The sequence below is a fragment of the Sus scrofa genome, chromosome 15 (genome assembly GCF_000003025.6).
Source record: "Sus scrofa isolate TJ Tabasco breed Duroc chromosome 15, Sscrofa11.1, whole genome shotgun sequence".
Lineage (NCBI taxonomy): Eukaryota > Metazoa > Chordata > Mammalia > Artiodactyla > Suidae > Sus > Sus scrofa.
In genome coordinates, this window is record NC_010457.5 from 8,088,488 (window position 1) to 8,111,452 (window position 22,965).

At 37.2% G+C, this 22,965-nt stretch overlaps 1 protein-coding gene across 3 annotated transcripts in view; it reads left to right on the forward strand.

Annotated features, from left to right (window-relative positions):
- Nucleotides 1-22,965, forward strand: part of GTDC1 (glycosyltransferase like domain containing 1) — a 476,816-nt gene that overhangs the window by 402,519 nt on the left and 51,332 nt on the right. For 2 of the 3 annotated variants that reach the window (XM_021074858.1, XM_021074853.1), the window contains one exon: nt 14,403-14,749. Coding sequence is in view for 1 of the 3 variants with exons in the window: in XM_021074853.1 (XP_020930512.1) it covers nt 14,403-14,420 (18 nt within the window). In the remaining 2 variants the exon portion in view is untranslated. Of the gene's footprint in view, nt 1-14,402; nt 14,750-21,560; nt 21,658-22,965 lie in introns of those variants that run through there. The other variant, XR_002339027.1, reaches the window with a different exon arrangement.

Genomic DNA, 22,965 nt, shown 5'->3' on the forward strand with positions numbered 1-22,965 from the left:
AGGCATGTTTCCTCCCATTCAGCACATATGTAGAGTCGACAAATATGTGAACCATAAATGATTATTTTACTTGATACAACAATGGAGTCAGAAAAATTAAGTAGCTCACTTAAGATCTGAAGAGTTAGTAAAAACTTGAGTCAAAATTCATGCCAAAACCTGTGTTTTCACCAAAAACTGGGGTGGGATTGGAAGGATCTATATGGAAGAGAGGACAGATGCCCCAGCTTCTTTCTTCTTTTCTTTGCAAGCTAATTACATGTCTGATTAGCATAGGACAAAGCAAAATGCACAGAAGAGAAGCCTGACAAGAAGAAAATGGCCAGGAGAAAGGAAGATGATTCATTGATAAGCTCTTTGTCCTTTAGAAATGCAATAGGCCTCCTAGGAGGAGAGACTCATGTCTGTGGGGGCAGCTTGGGCTTGAAGAAAGTGTCACCCAGGGGTGAACGAGGACAGAAGAGCTGGAGTATTTTTAGACCTACCTACCTGAGCAAGCAACCAAAAAAAAAAAAAAAAAAAAAAAGCCATAAAACGTCTTCGATTCTTCCTCTTTTCATTCATTCGTACCACTGTACACCAGCCTGTCTAACATCGTCCTTTAAAACCAGGCCATATTTGGAGCAGTGAACTAACCAACAGTGTTTCTTGAGCATCTAATCCATGGAATAGGATCCCATGTCATACTCGTTTAATACTCAATATCACTTAAATAGGGTTTGCTGCATCTTTCACCCAAAATAAAAACCTGCAAAATCCAAAACAGAATTATACAGAAACTTAAAGAATACTATTACAAATACAATATACAAATTCTATAACAAATACAATTTAATAAATACCATTTTCCCACTGATGACATTGAGTTTCACGTCGCTGGTAATGAAATGCAAGTCACATAAGACATATGATGAGGTAAACTCACCTTGTCATTCAAGTTCAAAAAATACAAATCTCTTCCTTTAAAAAACTTTTAAAAAATCCTTGCTAATTTTTTTTATCACCATTTACATCCAGTGATTTTTTTTTTCAGAGATGAAAATAAAGGTCATTTTTCATCCCTAACTACTAGTTTAGTGTTATTTCCAACCAACTCTTTAAATGATATACACATCATTTAAAATTGTCTGTTCTAGAGTGAGACAAGTTTGGAGTTTTCAATCAAAAATGAGGCTTGCTTTGGGCTCCTCTTAGGTTCCTGTAGAGCCTGCTAAACATTTCCGAGTGTGGGTGGACCTCCCTCTACAAATCTTAAATTGCCCAGGCTTTTGAACTCCCTTTCTTTTTGAAAGCTACCTAGGTTAAAAATTAAGCCCCTACAGGGAAGGGCACCTGTATTTGCTCGCCCTATTATGCAGCTATACTGAAATGCTTTACAGCTGTCTAAATTAGCATAATTAAATCCACATCAATTAAAAACCTCAATCACCTCTCTCCCCTTCACATGTAGATGGTGACATTTGTCTAAGGTGGGAATTAACAAAGGAACTTTTTTAACAGTTGAAGATCTGGCTCAAAAGGAGAGTAATAGGATTGGTCTATTGTTCTGGGTTCACCTAAAACTGGGAGCAGTGGTCAATGAGAGCTGTTTGGCCAAAGTTGTCTGCAGTTTGCATTTCAATGCTGCTGGCAACGGGGTTGGCCATTGCAGATGTGCATTTTACATCAGAACTCTCCTGCTACTGCTCTTTATCCTACAATAATGAGGGTAAACAAAGCTCCATTATGACTCTGGGGGTGGTGGTTGTTTTTAAACTGGGAAAGCCTAGTGACCTCAGGATAGTGACAAGCCTACACCGTGTGGTGCTGGCAAAGAAAATTCCTGGAGATGAAAACTGACGTGGGGTCCAGGGGTTAATTTCTGGAACAGACAAATTTGCATACAAATGAAAAATGATGGGATTTCCGTTCTCCTAAATTTTCAATGTCATCAGCATCAAACAGCAGCCTTGCTCCCTTGCCGTTTGAAGAATATTCATTACTTGAGAAGAAGGGGCACCTTGTTTGGTGTTCAACTCAATGCAGGTCAATGACTTAATTTGTGAAACTTCATCTGGAGGGTGAGTTTTCTGTGCATCTTTGTAATTCTTGCTTGAATGATATTTATTTTTATAATCCTAAACTTTTCTGTATAAACACTGAGTGGCCTGTGGGTTGACGACTTTGATCATTTATCTTTTCACCCTCATGAACTGTTTAACCACACTCAGCTGACCTTTCTTTTTTATAATGTTGTACAGGGTGACAATTGAGTTTATGTTAAGTCATTGGATTCAACAGAACATGGCAATACTCACTAATTTCTCCAGAGCACATGATATGTCTTCACTTTTATTCTGGTTTTCAGTTATTTTTTTTTTCACATTTAAACACTATTTTTTTTTGAGTAGCTTCGAGTTCTCAGCAAAATTGAAAGGACAGGCAGAGTTCCTGCTGCCATCCATGCAGTTTCCCTCATTATCAGCCTCCCCCATCAGAGTGGTCCAATTTGTTACAACTGATGAACCTACACCGACACATCATAATCACCCAAAGTCCATAGTTTCTTTCAGAGCTCACTCTTGGTGTTGTATATTCTGTGAGTTTGGACAAATGTATAACAACATTTATCATTATAGTATCATACATATAGAGTATCATATAGTTCCATTGCCCTCAAAATCCTCTGTCCTCTGCTCATTCATCCCTCTCTCCCCCTTAATTTCTGGCAAGCTCTGGTTTTTACTGTCTGCTATGGAATTTTGCCTTTTCCAGACACCTTAGCATTGGAATCATATAATATATAGCCTATCAGATTGGCTTTTTTCACTTGGTAATATGCACTGAAGTTGTCTTCATATCTTTTCATGGCTTGATAGCCTGTTTGTTTTTTGTTAGTTGTCTGGGTGTATCACAGCTGATTTATTTATACACTGAAGGACATCTTGGTTGCTTCCATTATATGCTTTTTTTGATGACATAATTCATATCTGCTCTTTTTTGAAGGCAAGTTGTTTGTTTATTTAGTAGGTGATTCTAAGAAACACTGGCATGAGATGGGTAAACTGAGACAAGGAAGGGATGGCAACCAGTACAGAATACATTAATGATATCTGCTTATTTTTATAGTGTTAGAAATAGGTAAGTATGCAGGAAGAAGAAAATAAAATTATTCAAAGTTTCAGTTTCCAGAGATCACTGCTAGTTGATATTTTAGTTTATATTCTTCCTCACCCCCTTCTTTTCACCCATATTCTAATACATTTAAACTGGAAGCTAGAGATGCTTTGGCCCATGGAAGCAGAGATGCTTTCCGCTGCCTATAGTAAAACCTTTAATTAGCTTAAGGAAAATACTGCTGGTGGCACCTTTTTTCTGTGTCAGAATCTCTCTCTTTTCTCCACAGTATCATTAATGATCCAGAAGACCCCCAATAACTTCTCAAAACCCCAAGGTCTTCCTTTTTCTAAAATATGGATCTCTTCAGAGACTGTTTCTAGACGTTGCTATAAATTAATGACTGTTAAAGTACATCAGAATCCTTATTTAACTTTTAGGGTGATATTGAAATATTTATATCTGTGTAAAGAACCAGAAAGTACTTTCCTCAGTTCCTCAGCCCTTCAGAACCACATGATGCCTCCAAGGACATGCCTTAACTACATGCCCTTCAGATTTGCCTGCAACTTCTGTGGGGAATAGTTCGTGATTCTTTTTATTGGGTCGTGGAATATTCTTCAACACTTTAATTCCCTCTCATGGGTGAGATGCCTTCTTGGCACTTTATCACTTTTTTTTTCCTCTCTCCATAAACTACTCATAAGAAGGAAAAGAATCTGGCAAAAACTTTAAAAATTTCATAAAAGGAAAAGTTTCAACTTTCAGGATCTGAGATGATTGAGAAATCCCTTAAAGAAACAGCATTAAGGCAGATAAATTGTTATGATACATAAACCATAAATGAAATATAATAATGTGCAAGGGAATAAAATATATCTGTTTTAACTTGGAACTTCACATTTGTATATAGTCTGGTCATATAGATCTCTGATACAATAACTACTTGTAAGTATGAGTTTATCGGAAATGCCTCTTTAAGTTTTTTTTTATTTTTTATTGTAATTATGGCTTGCCAAGGGGGAATTTTGAGACAATAAACAAAATATTTCAAAGTCCAGATGTCCTGTTTAGGCAAGGAGTTTTACGTTGATTTTAGTCTGTCTTCACCTAACCTAATAGAGCCAATATCATAAAGATATAATTAGAAAATTTGGTACAATATTTAGCCCTGGTCGCTGTGTGATGGAATTGTTTGACTGCTGAGTAACTGAAGCTTGTTTGCCTCCCAGTGAGTAGTGAAAGGCAAACTTCAAAGAAAATATTATATCTCCCAACTCCAGCCCCTGAGAGTCTTGGAAGTATAATACAGCAAGGCTTAAAACTCCCTGCTGTGGAAAGGGCAATTTGACACTGAAACTACTGTTAAATCACTATTGAAACACTGGTTTGCAAAAGAGTTCTTATTAGATAAATATAGTTAAAGCCTTAAAAGGCAGGAGCAAAATACACCCAAGTCATAGAGGAAAAAAAAAAATGGGGGAGAAAAATCTTTAAAGTTGGACAGTATGTGTTGACAAAATTTGGAGATTTTAAAACATGTATCTACACATTTATTTTATAAATTGTACATAAGACTGGCTCCTTTTCCAGTGCAAAATCAAATATTTAGATTTGCAAAAACCTATGGAAGCCAGATTTTAGACAAAAAGGGATTTTTTTGTCAGACTGTCAGTCTCTGAATTTCATCACAATCTGTTCAGCTGTTTTTGTTGCAGGCAGGCGTAAAACGTACTGGGTAATGTGTGTTTGTATTTATTATTAAAATAGAGATGCTAAATCCTGCTTTCTAAGTCTTCACAATCTTTAAGTCTGTGATGGTCACAGGGAAGCAGATTCATGAAGAGCAAATATGAAAGTCATACCTGGAGTGGGTAGGGGAGGGGTGTGTGGCAAATACCGATGCCCAGCGCCTTTTTGCAAAACAGGGTTTTGAGCCTTCAAAAAAATGACCCTAGCCTTTTGAACCTCGATAACTTTTTCTGAACCTATATGTACTGGGAAAGGAAGGAGGAAATGATTTGCTGGTGGCAGATCTAAATGTTATATTTAACTATCATGATTTCTTTATTCCACCCTCTACACTAATCCAAAAATAAGAACTTGAGTTGATAGTTTCAACATCATTTAATGTACATATATAATTGTATAGAAAGATTGTTTAAGAGAATATTAAAGCTATAACTTGAACCTCCCTTAGGTGGGACAATATAGTAAAGAGCAAGCAAACAAACAAATATCAAATCTTACAGAAGTGCGTGTTTAAGGAACTAACTCTTCCAGCTAGGGCTCTTTGATACAGTCACAACTGGAAGAAATGAAATTTGAGATATTTTCCTCATAAATAAATTTCTTTACAAAAGGAAGATAATACATTTGTTACTAATCATAGTCCACTAGGACAGAGTGACCATTTGAGGTTTATTTTCACATTTTAAAGAGGCAAAATGAAAAGTTTACCTTTAACTGAGTATATTAGTTTGCTAGGGCTGCCGTAACAAAATACCACGTACAGAGTGATTTAAACAGCAGAAATTTATTTACTCAGAGTTTGTTCTGGAGGCTGGAAGGCCAAGATCTAGGTCCATGTAGGGTTAGTTTCTGGTGAGACCTTTCTTCCCGTTTTATGGGTGGTGGTGTCTTGCTCTGTCCTAACAAGAACTCTCTTCTGCATGTGAACAGAGAATCTCCTTTTTCTCTTCCAGTTCTTATGAAGAATTGCCATTTGCCTGGTCAGTTTAAGATGAATGTAGTTTCTATCTTGACATTACTTTTTTCCCCATCAGGATCAAGATTCTGACTGGAATCTTCCTGAATCAAATATTATCATCACACAAATAACACAAGAACTTTAGGCTTCAACCTGTTTCCATCTTTGATATTGCTAAACACTGAGAGGTGTTTTTTTTTTTTTTTTTGTCTTTTGTCTAGGGCCACATCCAAGGCATATGGGAGTTCCCAGGCTAGGGGTCCAATGGGAGCTATAGCCACTGGCCTATGCCACAGCCACAGCAACGCGGGATCTGAGCTGTATCTGCTACCTACACCACCGCTCACAGCAATGCTGGATCCTTGACTCACTGAGTGACAGCAGTGATTGAACCCATGTCCTCATGGATACTAGTCAGGTTTGTTAACCACTGAGCCGCTACGGGAACTCTGAGAGGAGGTTTTTAAAAATGATTTAAATATTGTGATCAGACGCCACCTGCACTTTCCCCTCCCCTCTAAAAGACATCTTGGTGGACACCCTGTATCGTCTGGATTCCATTTGTCTGGCAAAACCACTGTGTAGCTCAGTGATAGCAACTAGCTTATTTTTAATGTTTCTACACTCATGAGTTTGTAGAGGCTGTTGGAGGAGACACGGTTGTGAAGGATTCACAGATGGAGTCCTTATTGGAATGATCCTTGTCTACCAAGGGCCAGAGAGTGGGGAATGAAGACATGCTTGTCCTGTAGCCCATCGCTGGCTTCTACTATGTTTCTGAGGATTACATTTCTGCATTTATCTGTCGACCTCACATAGGGTCCTGTTTTTGTTAAAAATAAGAAAACTGCCATCTGAGGCCACACTTCTGTCATAGTAACTCCTGTTAGATCATCAACAGTGTAGACTGTAATTTTGGAGCTGCATTCATTTAGGTCAGACTTGCCAGACTTACTTTGTCTGACTTGTCTCCAATTCCCAGTGAAGATGGCACTGTATATGATCTGGTATGCAAAGTCTAGAGTTCACAGACGTATTACCAGATTCTGTGCTTTTTATTGGAATCCCAAAGATGATGGTAAGTATTAGGAAGTGAGCATTAGCATATATTGTTGCTGGGCGTATATGTTGCTTTAAATGTTCTATAGCCCAATCCAGTAATATGTATCAAAATGTGAAATATAACTACACTTTGGCACAATGATTGTACTTTGGGGACTTTATCCTAAAAACACAAATGGTCATTTACATATAATGACATCAACTTTAGCCTTATTTTTAATAGCGATACTCATCTTTAAAGGAAGAGTTAAATAAGTCATGATATATTCATATAATGGAACACTATACAGACTTTGAATAATATAAGGTAGACTCACAATAGGAAAAGCTGTCCATGATAGAATGTAAAGTCAACAATGCAGGACGTAGAACAATATGCATAATTTTAATTTATCTAACGTGTAGTACATAGAGCAGTAACATTTAATATTTTAGCAGTGTTTTTACAAAGTCTTCTATGATATAAGATTATGCTAGAAGTATAAAACATGTTAAGAGAAGTTACATCTGTGGGATGGGCTGGAAGCACAGGGAAAGGTAAGATGGAGACAGTGCTACATTATATACTATGCATTTTTTCACTTTTTTAAATTAAGAAGTAGTTTTATCTGTACCTCATGTCTTTTTCTATAAAATAGTGATATAATAAAAGGTTAAACCCTATGAAATTGTTTTTTGTAAGTTGAAAATGGTGCAACATTAATGCTTTAAATGGATCACCTCCAGAATCTACCACATCGATTTTGGAGAGAATTAAATGAGCTAATACATGAAAAACACTTAGAAAGGTGCCTCTTCCACTGTAAGAGTGAAATAAATGTTAGCTCTTATTGCTCTTATTACCAATGCTTTACATTTCCAACATTCTTTCACATTCATTTTCTAATCTGGCTCTGGAAACCCTATTGGGCTAAGAAGGACAAGGAACATCACCCACAGGTTGGAAGGAGTTTTCTCCAGTGCTTTGCTCTGTTCACACATCACACCATTTGCTTCCCAAAACAATCCCAGGTGGTGTGTAGCACATGTAGTTAAGTCTGTTTGCATATTTAAATTAACTAATGAAATAAAAAGTAATTTGTACATGTTTGATGTTTTCCCCCAATACATAGAGATAAAATTGTGTTACCCTCACATGGATATTTTAATTGATGAGACACACAAAAGCAAAATTGGGAGCCCTTGAGTTTTAGAATGTGCCTCAATGGTCATGCCCTTCTTGAGAAATCCTGTGATTCCTGGGACAGGTGATACCGCTCTGTCCTCTAGGCTCCATAGCTCTTTGTTCATATCGCTATAGAGATGTTTTATAAACAATACCTGTAGTATTAGTATATTCTTCATTTATCTCTGATTTCTCCAAACCCAGCATAATCTCAGGCAAAAGGTGGCTGCCTAACAATTGGTTACAAAATAAACAAGGAACTAAGTGGAGGAATGAATTAATGATGATTCTGCCTGTTTTAGTCATTAGAAAATCGAAGCCTAGAGTAGAGAAGCAGATCACTCAGTTTCAAAAACCTGCTAGCTAGAGAAGCCAGGAGTCAGGCCCAGGTTGCACACAGCCATGTCCAGAATGCCATCACATGAGGCATAATGTTTCAGGCCCAAATGAAGCTGTAGGTGTGCTCAGCCTTGAATGTGCCTACCGGATGAAAAGCTACCCCAGATGGCAGATCCAATTTAATCAACATCACCTGTGAGCCAAACTGAACAGTAAATGTTAAGACAGGATCACTAATAATGGGGACCTGGAACCTAGCCAGAATTAAAACAATGATCTGCTTAACAATCCCTCTGGGCTGGATGCATGTGGAGAGCGGATAAATGCTGGATATCGAAACAGCTGTTCTATGGCAAACTGAAATGGGGCAATCATAGATAGCAAAGGGAGAAGAAACACTTGAAAGTTGTCTTAAAGTAGCGCTTTAAATAGTGTGTGACCTGGCCGTGGCCTTTAAGAAGCAACCACCACACACACAAAGCACCCTGGCATGTATCACTAGAAGAGGAGGCTGCTTTTGGTGAGCAAAGCCTATGGAATTATAAAAGGCAATGACAATTGGTAGCTATCAATCCCCAGTGAACATGGGCAGTAATAGTTTAAAAATCACCTTGGAATCTGAAGGTCAGTGCCCCAAGTGAAAATTTAACATGTCATCACCACTTGACTTTGCCTGCTAACTTCAACCATTTTCTATGAACTCCTTGTAGGCAATTGCATAAACTACCCTGTTTTGTATATTCCTCTATTGCTGAATTATTTTAAGATGGTAATCACAGGATGTCTTCTCAACATCATCAGAAATTTCCTTGGATCAGAGACCAAAGTTGATATTCAAATTATTTAACAAGGAGACACATGCATAAAGCAATCAGAATTCCACCTTGATGCCATGCTGGCCTGTACCAGTTATTGTCCTTATAGTCTTCAGGCTGATGACTCTGTATCAGGAAGTATAGTAGGACCGCATACACACTGTGTTCTCAGAGAAACTTCTTAATTTATTGACTCCCCAAGTTCATTTTTGTACTTGTCTGTCATTTGGAGAAATCCCATATCAGTGTGTAATTTATCATCCATATGATTGTATTAAAATAAGCATGCCAATTACAGACCTAGGACTAAAAAATAATCAGGCAGCCATGGAAGACATCAATTGTTAAAAAAAATTCATGTACTCAACAGTCATTAAAAAAATATAGACTCTGTAGTACTGTACTGATATTTGGGGATATAGAGAAACAAATAACTATGCTTAATTTCTGGGAGCATATAGGTCAGCAGAAAAACAGATCTTATCACTGCTACTGTCAACTAGACTATGGCCAAATGTTATAAAAATCAGTTCAGTGCAATCATTATAACAGGATCACTATGTGGTTGGTTAGTGTAGTTGAATTTCATGTATATAAACATTGGATCTTCCAAATTTCCTACTATCGGGATTTCTTTCACAGCTTCCCTGAGAGGAGGCTAGCAGCTTTGTTGAACTACTAACAGTACCAGGGAGAGAAGCCATTGTCTTGTAAGGGAAGCTACATGTTTCTAAGAGAATGAATTTTTCATATTTTAAAAAAGTACTTTGCAAAGATATACTGCCTTTGGGGATTTTCCACATGCCCTTCTCTTAAATTTTTCACCAAGAATTTAGGTAAACTGGATCTTGAGATCCAAGAGAATTAACTTGTAACCAGCATGTCTTCTGATTTTACCCTTAGATATAAGAGTTATCGAGCAGCACTTTCACTAAATCTCAAGAGCCAAATAATAGCACTTGATGAAAGGGAGTTTATAAAGTGGGAAAATGTCAAGGAAATAGGAAATTTTTATCCGTTTCCCCTTGTCCGTATGTAGTTGAGTCATTGGATCCCAAATGGTAGACTGTTAATCAACCAGTTCATTTACATTTTAAAAACTTTTATTGTTCCTTAGCCATCTTGATGTGGGCATTCTTTGGATAGCTACTAAATGCTGAACTCCAGCAGGACAGACAGAGGAAGACAGAGAAAATATCTAGTGCCCAAAATGATCTGGGAGCTTATAGTCAAATCTAGAGAGGCAGACATGGAAATAAGAGCAACACAAAGTACGAACACTTGTGAGAAAGCATGAACAGGAATCAAAGAGTGTCATAAAGAAAGGGATGGTCTCTCTTTCCTACGCCTACCAAGATAACCTGGTCCCAAAGAGAGGAGAAAATACTTAAACATATTGTTTCTTCTGTTAGACAGCAATCTCTGAGACACATCCTTGTATGTAGACCATTTAATTAGTATACTCTTCTCTGTAGCTTTCTGATGGCTATTGCGGGATTCATATTGATGGTTTAAATATGTTCCTGAAGAACTTCCCTTCTGGATTTCAGACAATGAATAAGGTCCCAATGGGTAAGCTATTGAAAAACACTTGAAGTAGCACAGTGAAACATCTTAAGTTTAGCTTTGGGGTAACTTTTGGTGTATTTATATCTCTGTTTATATCTACCTGTGGAGGGACACTTCATAATGTGCAGAAAATGCGAGTGAAGTGATGAGAGTAATCACTAATGCTTTCTGTGACCACCATGTTTCAGGTTATTTGTATTGAGCCTGGTCTTTGAGACATCCTCAAGGTGACCAAAATAATTCTATTGTCTCTGACATTGTTTGGTGTTGCTACCCATTAAACGCCAACTATAAGTCAGCTTTAGAAGAGCACTGCAGTATCACATTACAGAGAACAGATGTCAAAATAAAGATTCAGTAACTTGCACCAACTTAGATAAATAAAACAATCAGGTGTGTCTGTGATCACCAGAAGAGGAGGAGAAATTGTATTTTGTGCAGTTGAATGATACCAAGGACAGGCTCTTTCCTTGAGATGCCAGCAGAGGAATTTTGTTAGCAGTGTTCTGTGAACAAAACACTTAAGAGAATGTATGTATACAATAGTTGAAAAAAAAAGGGTTACTGACACAGATGCCAATTTGGTGGGGCATATGGAACATTTACACTTGCCTTTTTCTTTCTTTCTTGCTACAGCTGGTGCTGATTTAGTATGTGAAATTTTACTAGCAGGAGTGCTAATCAAGACCGAGATTCTGTAAGGATTTAGTCATTTATGTAGGGGAAACTATGGGTATCATTAAAAAGTAGAAGATCATCTTAGGAAAAGCATTATCGTTATCAACCTCATTTTTAAACTAAACAGACACAATGGTACGGTAAGTATCACTTTAGCAGCCGAAAAAGTCAGAATGTTTTCCAGATAATGTTCTAAGAGGATTGCACCCAGGGTTTAAAGTTGTGGTGGAGGCACGTTCAAGTTGGGTGCTGTCAGAATAAAGCGGGAGGGTGAGCCATTTAACAGTTCGTTGTTTCACTTTTCAGTGTCGTAGTTCAGCAAAGCTGCTCTTGGGAGCATTAGATTATTAAGGATTAAAACGTAATGCTAGAGAAGATGGATGCATTCTGCCGACATCATTTGGGGGGAGGGGGGTGGGGAGGAGTGAGAGAGTTTCGATTTTCCCCTTAACATTTCTGAACACAAAGTTTTGCAATCTGAGGCCGTCTTTCACTGATCATGAAGGTGTTGAGAGAAAAATGAAATAAAATTGAAAAAAATCTTTCCCAAGTGGCGATGAAAGCATTGCCGGTACATTAAATATGTTGTCCAGGTGGCCTGGTGGAGTTGGAGACCTGCGCCGGCAGCTCCAAGACATCTGCTGCCTGAGGAAACTTGCAATGTGGCAAAGTGGTGTTTGTAGCTCCCTGTGGAAGGGTGCCAGCTGCCCAGGGCTTCGCTCCTGCTGATGAACCGGGAGTCTTGTTGGTGCTTCAGATGAAGCGGCACATCATTCCTGCTCTCCTCTTTGTGAGCATTTAAAGGACAGGGAGGTTGCGGTGAAAAACTAGGTAGATGTTGTTGGGTGCAGTGTTGGTGGGCTTTCTAATATTCCCAAGGGCTCTGTCCATCACTGTGACAACAAGCACCAGCCTGCCATTAAACTGTTTTTATTCTATTTTTGTATGTGATTTCTCTGACTCACTGCAAGTTATTTATTATTTTCATGATTCAGATCTTAAATGCCATCAGAAGAGATATTTGAAAAGCAAAGTTTGCTAAAACGCAAGCAACAAAATATTTCATTTTATTTTTACATATTTATTTTTTAAATTGTAGTTGATTTACAATGGTGTGTTAGTTTCAGGTGTACAGCACAGGGGTTCAGATACACACATACACACACACACACACACACACACACACACACATATGTATTTGTTTCCTCGATAGGTTATTACAAAATTTTGAGTGTAGTTCCCTGTGTTATGCATTAGGTCTTGTATTTTATACACAGTAGTGTGTATATGTTAAAGTAATGAATGGTTATGCATCTTTTAGATGATTGGACTAATTGTTTAGGATATTTTGACATAAAAATGACACCTTTAAAAGCAGCAATGAGATCCTGCTGTATAGCACTGGGAACTATATCTAGTCACTTACGATGGAGCATGATGGAGAATAATGTGAGAAAAAATGTATATATGTATGTGTGACTAGGTCATTTTGCTGTTCAGTAGAAAACTGACAGAACGCTGTAACAACTATAACTGAAAAAATGAATATCATTAAAAAATAATAAAAATTAAAAAAATAAAAGGAGCATACATATGAAAACTTGCGAATAACTAGTAGTAGCTAATTAAAATTCATTTATTGAGCATTACCAAAGGCCAACCACTACATTAAAAGCAAAAGACAAAGACTATATAACACAATATAGCCCTTGCTCAGAATCTATAATATTCAAAAATTAATTAGTAAATCCCAGTTATTTTATTTACTCAGGCTTTAATGTCATTTTTACCATAATCATGACCATCTGGGCTACCTGATTAAAACTAGAAAAGATGAAAACCCATCCTTAAATGCACGAAGAGAAAAGAATGAGTAGGTTTCTACTGAAGTGTCAAACTTTAAGATAACTAATAGTACAATTACTATTAGACAATTAATATTCCATCTACAATAATGCCTAAGAAATATAGTTTCATGAACGAAAAGGAAAAGACACCTAGTTAACAGGATGTCTGATTGCTTAAAAACACAAGAAAGTAACAAAATTATTTTTTAAAAAGGCAAAAATTAGACAGGTTAAAAATTTATGTTTAGTCATTTGTATACACCACACACACACCATTTAAGCTGCAGTAATTTCTAAGCACGATGTGGTCCTTTAAAAATTCTGTTAGGCTCTGTTGAAGGAAATAACTTTTATTTCTGAAACTGTACCTGATGAATAGTTTTTGAGAATTTCCTCATTGAGGTAATCATTTAAGTGGAAAACATTTGTGACAGGTCCTAGGAGGGAAAGCTCATTCTTTCCTTTTCCAACTCTCTTCGATTTGCCCTTAATCATTTATCATTGCTGTCATACTTATGAGTAATAAGGAAAAACAAAATGCCTTATTTGAAAAATAAACAGGTATTCACATTCTTTAAAATACATCAGGTTAGTCCACTGAAGCATAAATTAGGATGGTCTACAGACTGTTAACAGTGACAGCAAGCATATGGCAAATTTGAACTGTCTGCAGGTCAACTTTTATTTTTGCTTTCCAAATGTCTGTCAGTCAATGTTAGGATCTAAATACATGTGTTAATGGGTGGAATTCAACAAAATGAAATCAGTCAGCAAATTCTTGGAGCAAGTGAATTTTTTTTTGTCTTTATCTCTCATCTAGAACCTTCCTTGTCTCTCATATAAAACCTGCTTTGATAGTCTTGTAAAATTTTACCCAGAAAGAACAAGCCCTTGGATGAATGCTGTTGCATTTCCCTTGATCAGTTAGGAAAAAGGTATATAGTTGTATGCTGGGTGCACACATGTGTGGGAATGTTGGTATACTCACAGACTGGTTTTTCTAAGAACCAGTCAGGTGCTCAGATGGGTAATTTTGTCAGCATTATACTGTTCCTATTGCTGTAATTATACCTTTCATCCTGGTAATAGCAAATCTTCTTTTATTTTCTCTCCTTCCATAGGAATATCCTTACTCTTGAAAGCCAGGGATGTTTGTGGCACTGGAGACCATAAGACGGCGATGATAAAGTATTATTCTGCCAGAGAGAATGGTAAAGAAGAACCAGCAAGGATGGCTGGAATGAAAAATGAAGTGGAGTTACTGGGACAGATAGGAGGCAGTTTATAGACAAAGACGTGAGAGAAGGAAAGCAAGGAACAGAAGAGAAGTTTCAAAATATGAAATCAGCAATCCACTAAACATCCAAAAAGACGAAGACCCTGGACTCAACAACTTTCCCTGAATGTAAGTGAAAAGATGCATGTACTACCAGAAGCTGTGGCTGCCTGAATTTTGAAACACTTTCATCAGAACAACTCCAGTTCTGGCTCTGAAAAGACAATGGGGTTAACTGTTGGAAGAGGGTAGTACTGCTCATTTCTCCAGAAAAAAATCTGATCACACATTAAAACATTATTGTCAAAATAAGAGCCCGAAAAAGTCGTTCCACTAAAATGGAAACACTACAAGAAAAAGTGGCCTTGACTCAATTGAAGAAGGGTGTGTTGGAGTCCACCTCACCGTCACTCTAAGGAATCTATTGCTTCAGCCATTTGAAAAATGACTGTTATATTCACTACCAATTTTTTTGTTGTTGTCTTTTTTTAGGGCCACACCCACGACATACAGAAGTTCCCAGGCTAGGGGTTGAATAGAAACTGCAGCTCCCTGCCTGTACCACAGCCACAGCAAGGCCAGATCTGAGCTGAGTATTCAACCCTCACCAGAGCTCATGGCAATGCCAGATCCTTAACCCACTGAGCAAGGCCAGGACTGAACCTGTGTCCTCATGGATACTAGTTGGGTTAGTTACCCCTGAGTCACAATGGGAATTCCACTATTGATTTTCTTATTAACAGTTCATCCATTTGTATTAAGCTCTGTGTATTTCCAAAGTGGTTTTGCCTACGTACCTCTTAAACTGAGGCATTTAGATTAGATTTTTAATCTTCATATTATAAATTTAAAAGGGAAAAATCTTTAGAACATTATTAAAATCTCAAAGATATGAAAACAGCTAGAAGAAATTCAGTCAAATTCCCAAGATGCTATGTTCTTGGTTTCCCAAAGACTGAACTTTCATTTCTTTTGTGGATTGAGAATGTGTCATAATGACAGATATGCCTGGCACACGGTGTTACTCAATAAATATATGTTAAACTAAACCTAATATTCCCATTATAATGAAGTCAAATAGAAATAGATTTTAATTTTAAATCTCTCATGTAATTACTCTTTTTTAGCTTTTTTTTTTTTTTGCCTTTTCTAGGACCGCTCCCACAGCATATGGAGGTTCCCAGGCTAGGGGTCTAATCGGAGCTAGAGCCACCGGCCTACACCAGAGCCACAGCAACGCGGGATCCGAGCCGCTTCTGCAACCTACACCACAGCTCTCAGCAACACCAGATCCTTAACCCACTGAGCAAGGCCAGAATCGAACCTATATCCTCATGGATGCTAGTCAGATTCCTTTCCTCTGAGCCATGAAGGGAGCTCCAGGAATAACAATTCTTATCTTGTACTGCATCAGTGGTATGCTAGTAAATGTTTAACTTGACCATTCTCTCCCCTCCCCCCACTCCCCACCCCCCATAAAAAGGGCCTGGTGTGTATATTTTGCCAGTTTCCATGGTGTAAGTATTCCCACCATTGACAATTTCAAGCTTCCAACATGACATCACTGAATACTAGGCTGGTAAGAGCTGTGAATAATCGACTCCTATGAGCTAATAGAAGCTGATTCCAGCACACCACTGAATGACTTTAAATTTATGGTTTTATTTCAAGGAATTGCTCTTCTGTGTTACTATAATTTGTGACACTAAGGCTATCTTAAGATGTGGTGGTATAGTGGAGATATTGATGCCAGGCTGTTGGACCCCTTGTATGCTGTGATGCTTCCATTTCCTGACTGCTGTGGGTGTGGGCGGATAACCATTCGTAGCTGTCCCTTCTCTGCCAAATTGCCCTTGACTGGGAGGTGCCTTACCCAGGAAGTCTACATACCCACCTTCAACACTGCCTCTCTTATGATGGACTATAGACAGTGACTGTCTGACAGGGGTAAAACACTGGTGTCCTTTTGCCTCAAACTGTGACCAACTCGGTGGTACCATTTGTGCTCCAGAACTTCTTGTGGGAACAAAACAAGCCAAGACCACATCCATTCTTTGTTCCTTCCCCTGCCTTCTCCAGTCTCCCTCAGTCCCATGGGTCTGGGAATTTAGAGGTGGATGTAGGAACAGTCCTCCTTTTTATTATATAGAATAACCCGCTTGGTGAATCTCTGCTTCCTGTCTCTGAAACTTTGGGCTCTGTAGTGCTTGAGGTCCTAGTTCTCAGACGAGGATGCTTCCATCAGGGATCGCAGTAAAACCCAATAAAACTCAGTCACCACTGTCATTTCACTTTGGGCTCTCCTTATAACTGATCATAATTATCATAAAAATGTAGGGCTGCTGGTACACAGTAATAAAGAGGTGTGCCTCTCCTTCCCATTGTCATGTGTACTTGTGAAGAGCAAGTACAACAACCACAGCTTGAGAAGGACATGGAACTAGAGCCCAGAGATGAGGGCCTGGATCAAACTACCAGGCAAGCCCCTAGGACCAATCAGAGTGCTCACTAAAGGAGGCAAGAGTCTAAGGTCGATGAAAAGGTGGGAGAGGCCAAATATTAGTGACTGCCTCAGGGTCAAGTGCTGTAGCCAGGGCAGTAGTTTGTCCCACTAACCAACCTTTTTTAAGTTTTCCTGGAAATTCTGACCAGAATCCTGAAGAAGCTGTGCCTAGATGAAAATGCTTTTATCCTAGGCCATTCCATTGCCTAAGGCAAAAGATTTTATGTTTTCCTCTGCACTGTGGTCTCTGTTTTTTGATAGACCGCTAACAATTATTCAGTCCAAATTTGGAGTATGTGAGTGCATGCATGAGTGCTTGCACGTGTGTGTCTGTATGTTTTGAACATGGTGATATTTGCAACCTTGAAAACCATTCAGTAATAACCAAGGTTGCTAGAGTAGGTCATGAATCATGCCAGCTGGCTCTCCTGCAGATTCATACCATCCAACCTCAGCTGGGCTCTCATATGCTGTGCTGCTCTGTAATCTCTTTGCCTCTGTTTTTTTCCCTATTGTATTTCTCACAGCTGCTCTTCCATACCCTCTCCCTTCACCCTGAATCCAGAAAAATATTCCTGTACATTTCATACCAGCAGATGACTCAGAACATGCTCTAGTGATTGAAGGTACCCAGTCCCAACTCTAATGTCTTCATCCTCATTTGGCTTTGGGGATGATGTTCTCTTGTGGGTCTGTCTTTCCATTGCTCACTCCTACTCTTTTCAACAATAAACCGGGAACAAAACACATCAACATCCTCTTATCTATTCTGTCAATTAGGTGTTCACAAGTTTTCTCTTGCAAATCTGCACTTGATTAGCATTGCCTAGCTCAGAACTTCATTTTCCCCCTTCTAGGCAGCAGTAGCCATCAATATCTCTCTTTTGTATGTCCATCAAAATAATCTTTCCAAAGCCTAGACTTGAGTCATTTGTCCTACACAGACTTTCTTTTTGTTTTTACTTTTTATTGCAAATAAATTATTTTGTATTTTACTGTGAATATAATATTTTATATTGTGAAAGATAGCCAGCCATACCAGAAGAATGTATATAATATATAAGTAGAATTTACAAAAAGAAGAAAATTATCACTGCTTATAATTCAGCCTAAAAAATAAGATATTATCTTTGTATTTATAAGCCTATGTTTTGTAAGTTTCTACTCAGTTGAGGCCCCTTCCTCTCCTAAACATAACTGCTATCCTGAATAATGTTAATTATTTCCTTGTTTTCCTTAAAGTTTATCATATATGTCTATGTACTAAGCTGTATAGGGATTATACATGGATATATTTATAAAAATATGAATCGGCATTATTTTGTTTTGCCTTTTTTGTACTTTATGTAAAAGGAATCATAATGTGTTGCTCTGTGACTTGATGTTATGTTTTAAAGATCCATTTATGTTGATGATTTATCAGTAATTTGTGTTTCACTGTTGCATAGGACTATATTCCAGCAAATATTCAATTATAACATACACCTGAAACTCATGCAATGTTATTTATCAATTTTATCTCAACAAAAATAATGCATTTCAATTTTTTAATTCTACTATTATTAGACACTTGGATTGATTTTTTGCTACCAAAAAATGGGTTGCTGTGGACCAGAAGTTTGGGGTTAGTAGATGCAAACTGTTGCATTTGGAGTGGATAAGCAATGAGATCCTGCTGTATAGCACAGGGAACTATATCTAGTCACTTGCGATGGTACATGATGGAGGATAATGAGAGAAAAAAATTATTTTTCTTTGCTGTACAGCAGAAATTGACAGAACATTGTAAATCAACTGTAATAGAAAAAATAAAAATCTTGAAAAAAATGTTCTTATGTAAGTTTGCTCATGTTCATGAATTCGAGAGCTTCTTTAGGATGTATACATAGAAGTGGTGGTGCTAGGTATGCACAAATGTACCTTTACCAAGCAACTCCAGATTGTTTCCTAAAATAGTTTTACGACTTTATTCTACATCAGCAGTGTATGAGAAGCATCGGTATTCTGCATATTACCAATATGTAGTATTTTTAGACTTCCTTGATTGCTACTGGCAAAAAGAAATTTTCCTATGTTTACTGTCCATTCATCTGTGAAAACCTTTTTATATCCTCTTCTCATTTTTAAGGGACTATCTGAATTTTTCACTTGAATTCATAAGATTTTAAATGAATTCTTAAAAGGGAGAACAGCAATCCCTTTTCACTCTTTTCCTTTTTGGATTATGCTTCCTGTTTGATTTAAAAAATATTTATTACCCTGAAGAGATAAATAGGATTTTCCAATAGTCTGTTTTAACTCCTGGTTTTCCAGTTTAGGTACCTGATCGGTTTGGAATTGCTTGCTTATAGGGTCAGAACTACACACTTTTTTCCAACATAGATAATCAGTTGTCCGAGCATAGTTTAAGGATAAATTCGTCCTTTTGCTACTGATTTTCAGTGCTAATTCTCTTATATATCAAGTTTCCATCTAAGTGTATAGATCGGATTCTGGAATCTCTGTCCCATTCCACTGGTCTATAGGTTTATCTCTACCCTAGTGCCACACTGACTTAATTACTATACATCTGAAGTAAGTCCTGCAATCTGATAGGTCACATCCACTGGTTATTATCTCTTTAGATAAAAATTTATTCAGACTATTCTTCAATTGTAAAGAAAATCTCTCTTCATTTATAGCTCCATCCTCCACCCATCATTATAAAACTGATTCTCTTATGCATTTGTCTTCCAAATAATATAGGGAAAAAAGAAAAAAAAGAGGAGTTGCATATTAAATATACATTACTACTTACTGTCATGTTTGCTGTATACTTTATTTTTTGGTTGCTCTTTATTTCTTCATATGGTTTTGAGTTATTGTCTAATGTCCTTTCATTTCAGTCTACGTGACTCCTTTTAGCACTTACAGGGCAGCTCTCCTACTGACAAACTCTCTTGGGTTTTTCATTGGGTAAAGTCAACTTTACTTTTATTGTTGAAAGATAGTTTGATCATATATAGAATTTTTGGTTGATAATTTTATTCTTTCAGTGCTTAAATAGGTCATTTTACTGCCTATTGACATATGGAAAAGAAATCAGCTTATAATCTTATTAAGGATCCCTTATACATAATGAATTGCTTCTTATGTACTATTTTTAAGATTCTCTCTTTGTTTTTGTCTTTTGAAAGCTTGACAGAGTTCTTGTTGTGGTTCAGCAGGTTAAGAACCTGGCTAGTCTTCATGAGGATGAGGGTTCAACCCCTGGCCTCCCTCAGTGGGTTAAGTATCTGGCATTGCTGCAAGCTGCAGAACAGGTTGCAGATGTGCCTTGGATCTGGTGATGCTGTGGCTGTGGTGTAGACTGGCAGCTGCAGCTCTGATCGACCCCTAGCCTGGAAACTTCCATATGCCATTTGGTGTGGCCCTAAAAAAGAAACTTTGATTATAATGTGTCTTGGTGAGAATCTCTTTGTGTTTATCCTACCAGAGTTTATTGAGTTTCTTGGATGTATAGGTTTATGTCCTTTGAATTTTCTCCTTTAATCTTTTAGTGTAATGAAGCAATCTCATAATTTTCTCATGTTGAATTAACCTTGCTTTTTGAGAATAATCATAATCTGTTAATAGTGTGCTATTTTCTTCATATATTCTCAAATTTAATTTTTTAATATTTTTTGTGTGAGATTGGCCCATATTTTTCTGTTTCAAATTGACTCTGTCTGGTTTGGTATAAAGGATATGCTAGTTTCACCCAATATGTTAGAGAGTATTTATATTTATCTCCTCTCTAAAATAGTGGAATAATTTGTTTCTTGATTGCCTTGCCAAAGGCACCAAAAGAACAATTTCAATAAGGTGTTTTTCTTTGGGAGAAATTCTAAAACATTTTTAGTTTCTTGAGAGGGTTCTAAGGTGATTCAGATTTTCTAGGTTTTCATAAACAAGTTAGATTGCAAATTCTTTCATTTCACAGATTCATTCAAATTTACTACAATAAAGTTGACAAAGTATTCTCTTACTATCTTTTTATTATGTTCTACATCCCTAAGTCCGCCTTTCACACACACCCCATATTGTCTACTCTGCATTTTTCTTTTTTTTCTTGATTATTCTTGTCAGAGATTTGTTCTTTATTAGTCTCATCATAGAACTAACTTTTTGTTGTGCTGATGCTGCATATTGTGTCTTTGATTATAATTTAATTATTTTTTGCTTTTTTTTGTTATTTTTAGTTTTTAGGGTTTTTTTTTTTTTTTCCATTTATCTTGTTGTGGTGATGTCCATTTCTGCTTTGGCCTCAATTTTGTGTCCTGTCACTAAAGAATGACTCATTGAAATTCAGGTTCTAGGCCACCAGAAATTAGCAGATACCTCAGGGCAAAAGTCTGTTCCAAATCTCTTTTTTAACTCCTTAGATTCTTTGTGATTGATTTCTGAAGAGACTATTATTACAACAACTCAGCCAGGCATTACAAAAAGACATCTTTTTTTTTTTTTGTCTACCTTTTTCAGGTGTGCTTCCCAGAAACTACTCTTCCTACAGCCTTCCAACACTCCCCATGGCTCCTATATTCTGGAAACATGATTCCTTAGCATCATTTTCTAAGAGGTATGACCTCAACCTGTCTCTCATATCTTTATTTCCTGCCAGATGATTTCCTTTTCCATATGGAAACTACTTTTTAATTCTTATAGACTCAGATCAGTGTCATTTGTTGGCAATAACTTCCTAATTTCTCAGTCCTTTGAACACAGAAGCAGTCTGTCTTATAACATTAGTAACAGGTTGTACTGATCTCTTTACAGCACTGTTTAACATTTGATGAAGGAGTGTATTTATGCCCACCTCTCCTGCTGGATTTTGAGTTCACTGAAGCAAGAATTGTGTAGTCATTCACTCAGTGCTTATGGAATAAACCAGTGGAATTTTGAATCTCTCTCCTCACTTACCAGATATTTTCTCCCTAGTCCCACTTTTGATGCTCCAGCTATAGAAGGAATTACAAATAAGTAATAAGACCCCAGAGCCACCAGGACTTTTCTTTTCTGCAGATTTAAACACCTGTGGCCCAGTTCTTAAATGGTATTAGCCAAATTACACCAAGCATTTTAGTTGTACCTTTGGGTTCCGGAGTCTAATTGCTTGTAATGAAACACTGGAGTCATAATTTGATGGTCTGTAGGTTTCTCAGCTGTTTCTCTCTATGAGAAAATATATAATGGGATATTTTGCACGTGATTGTCTATATTTTATATGCAACACATCAGTGTTGTGTAAATTTTGTGAACAACTTCTATTATCTTTGAAACCACAGAGGCAACAAACAGTTATAATTATAGTCTGAAGAAGCTATAGTGTTTCAAATATGCCTACAGTAGTGGTATTACAATGAGAATGTTCTGTTTGCCTGAAGCTTTCACTGTGCTCAGTGACATCACAATTATACTAAATTTTAACAGAAACTTCTGTCCTTAAACAGAAACAGCTTGTTTGAAAAATCTGAGAGTTCTCTTTCTTCTGAGTTCTTTGATTCTTCACTGAATAAAAGTGGGAGAAACAGTAAATATCATGGCATAACTCCATTCTTTGTTACTTCCCGGCTGGTTTTACTATCACAGAGTAATAGGTATTCTACTTTACTCCACATGGGGAATGAATGCATGTTATTTAAAACTTCTTTCTGTGCATCTGCTACTTGTCAACTCATGATCTTCTGATCCTTGAAGATTTGACAACCCTGTGATTTGCTTTAATGGAATTACTGAAAAGTTATCAACAAAGACGTTGCAATGTAAGAATGCAAAGTAAGGCCTTAGATGTTTAGAGGGAAATGAACTTCAAAAGCGGAGTAGTGGCCACAAAGAAATACCTGAATCATTCAATTTTTGATGCAGTCCTGCATGTCTTTAATTTTGT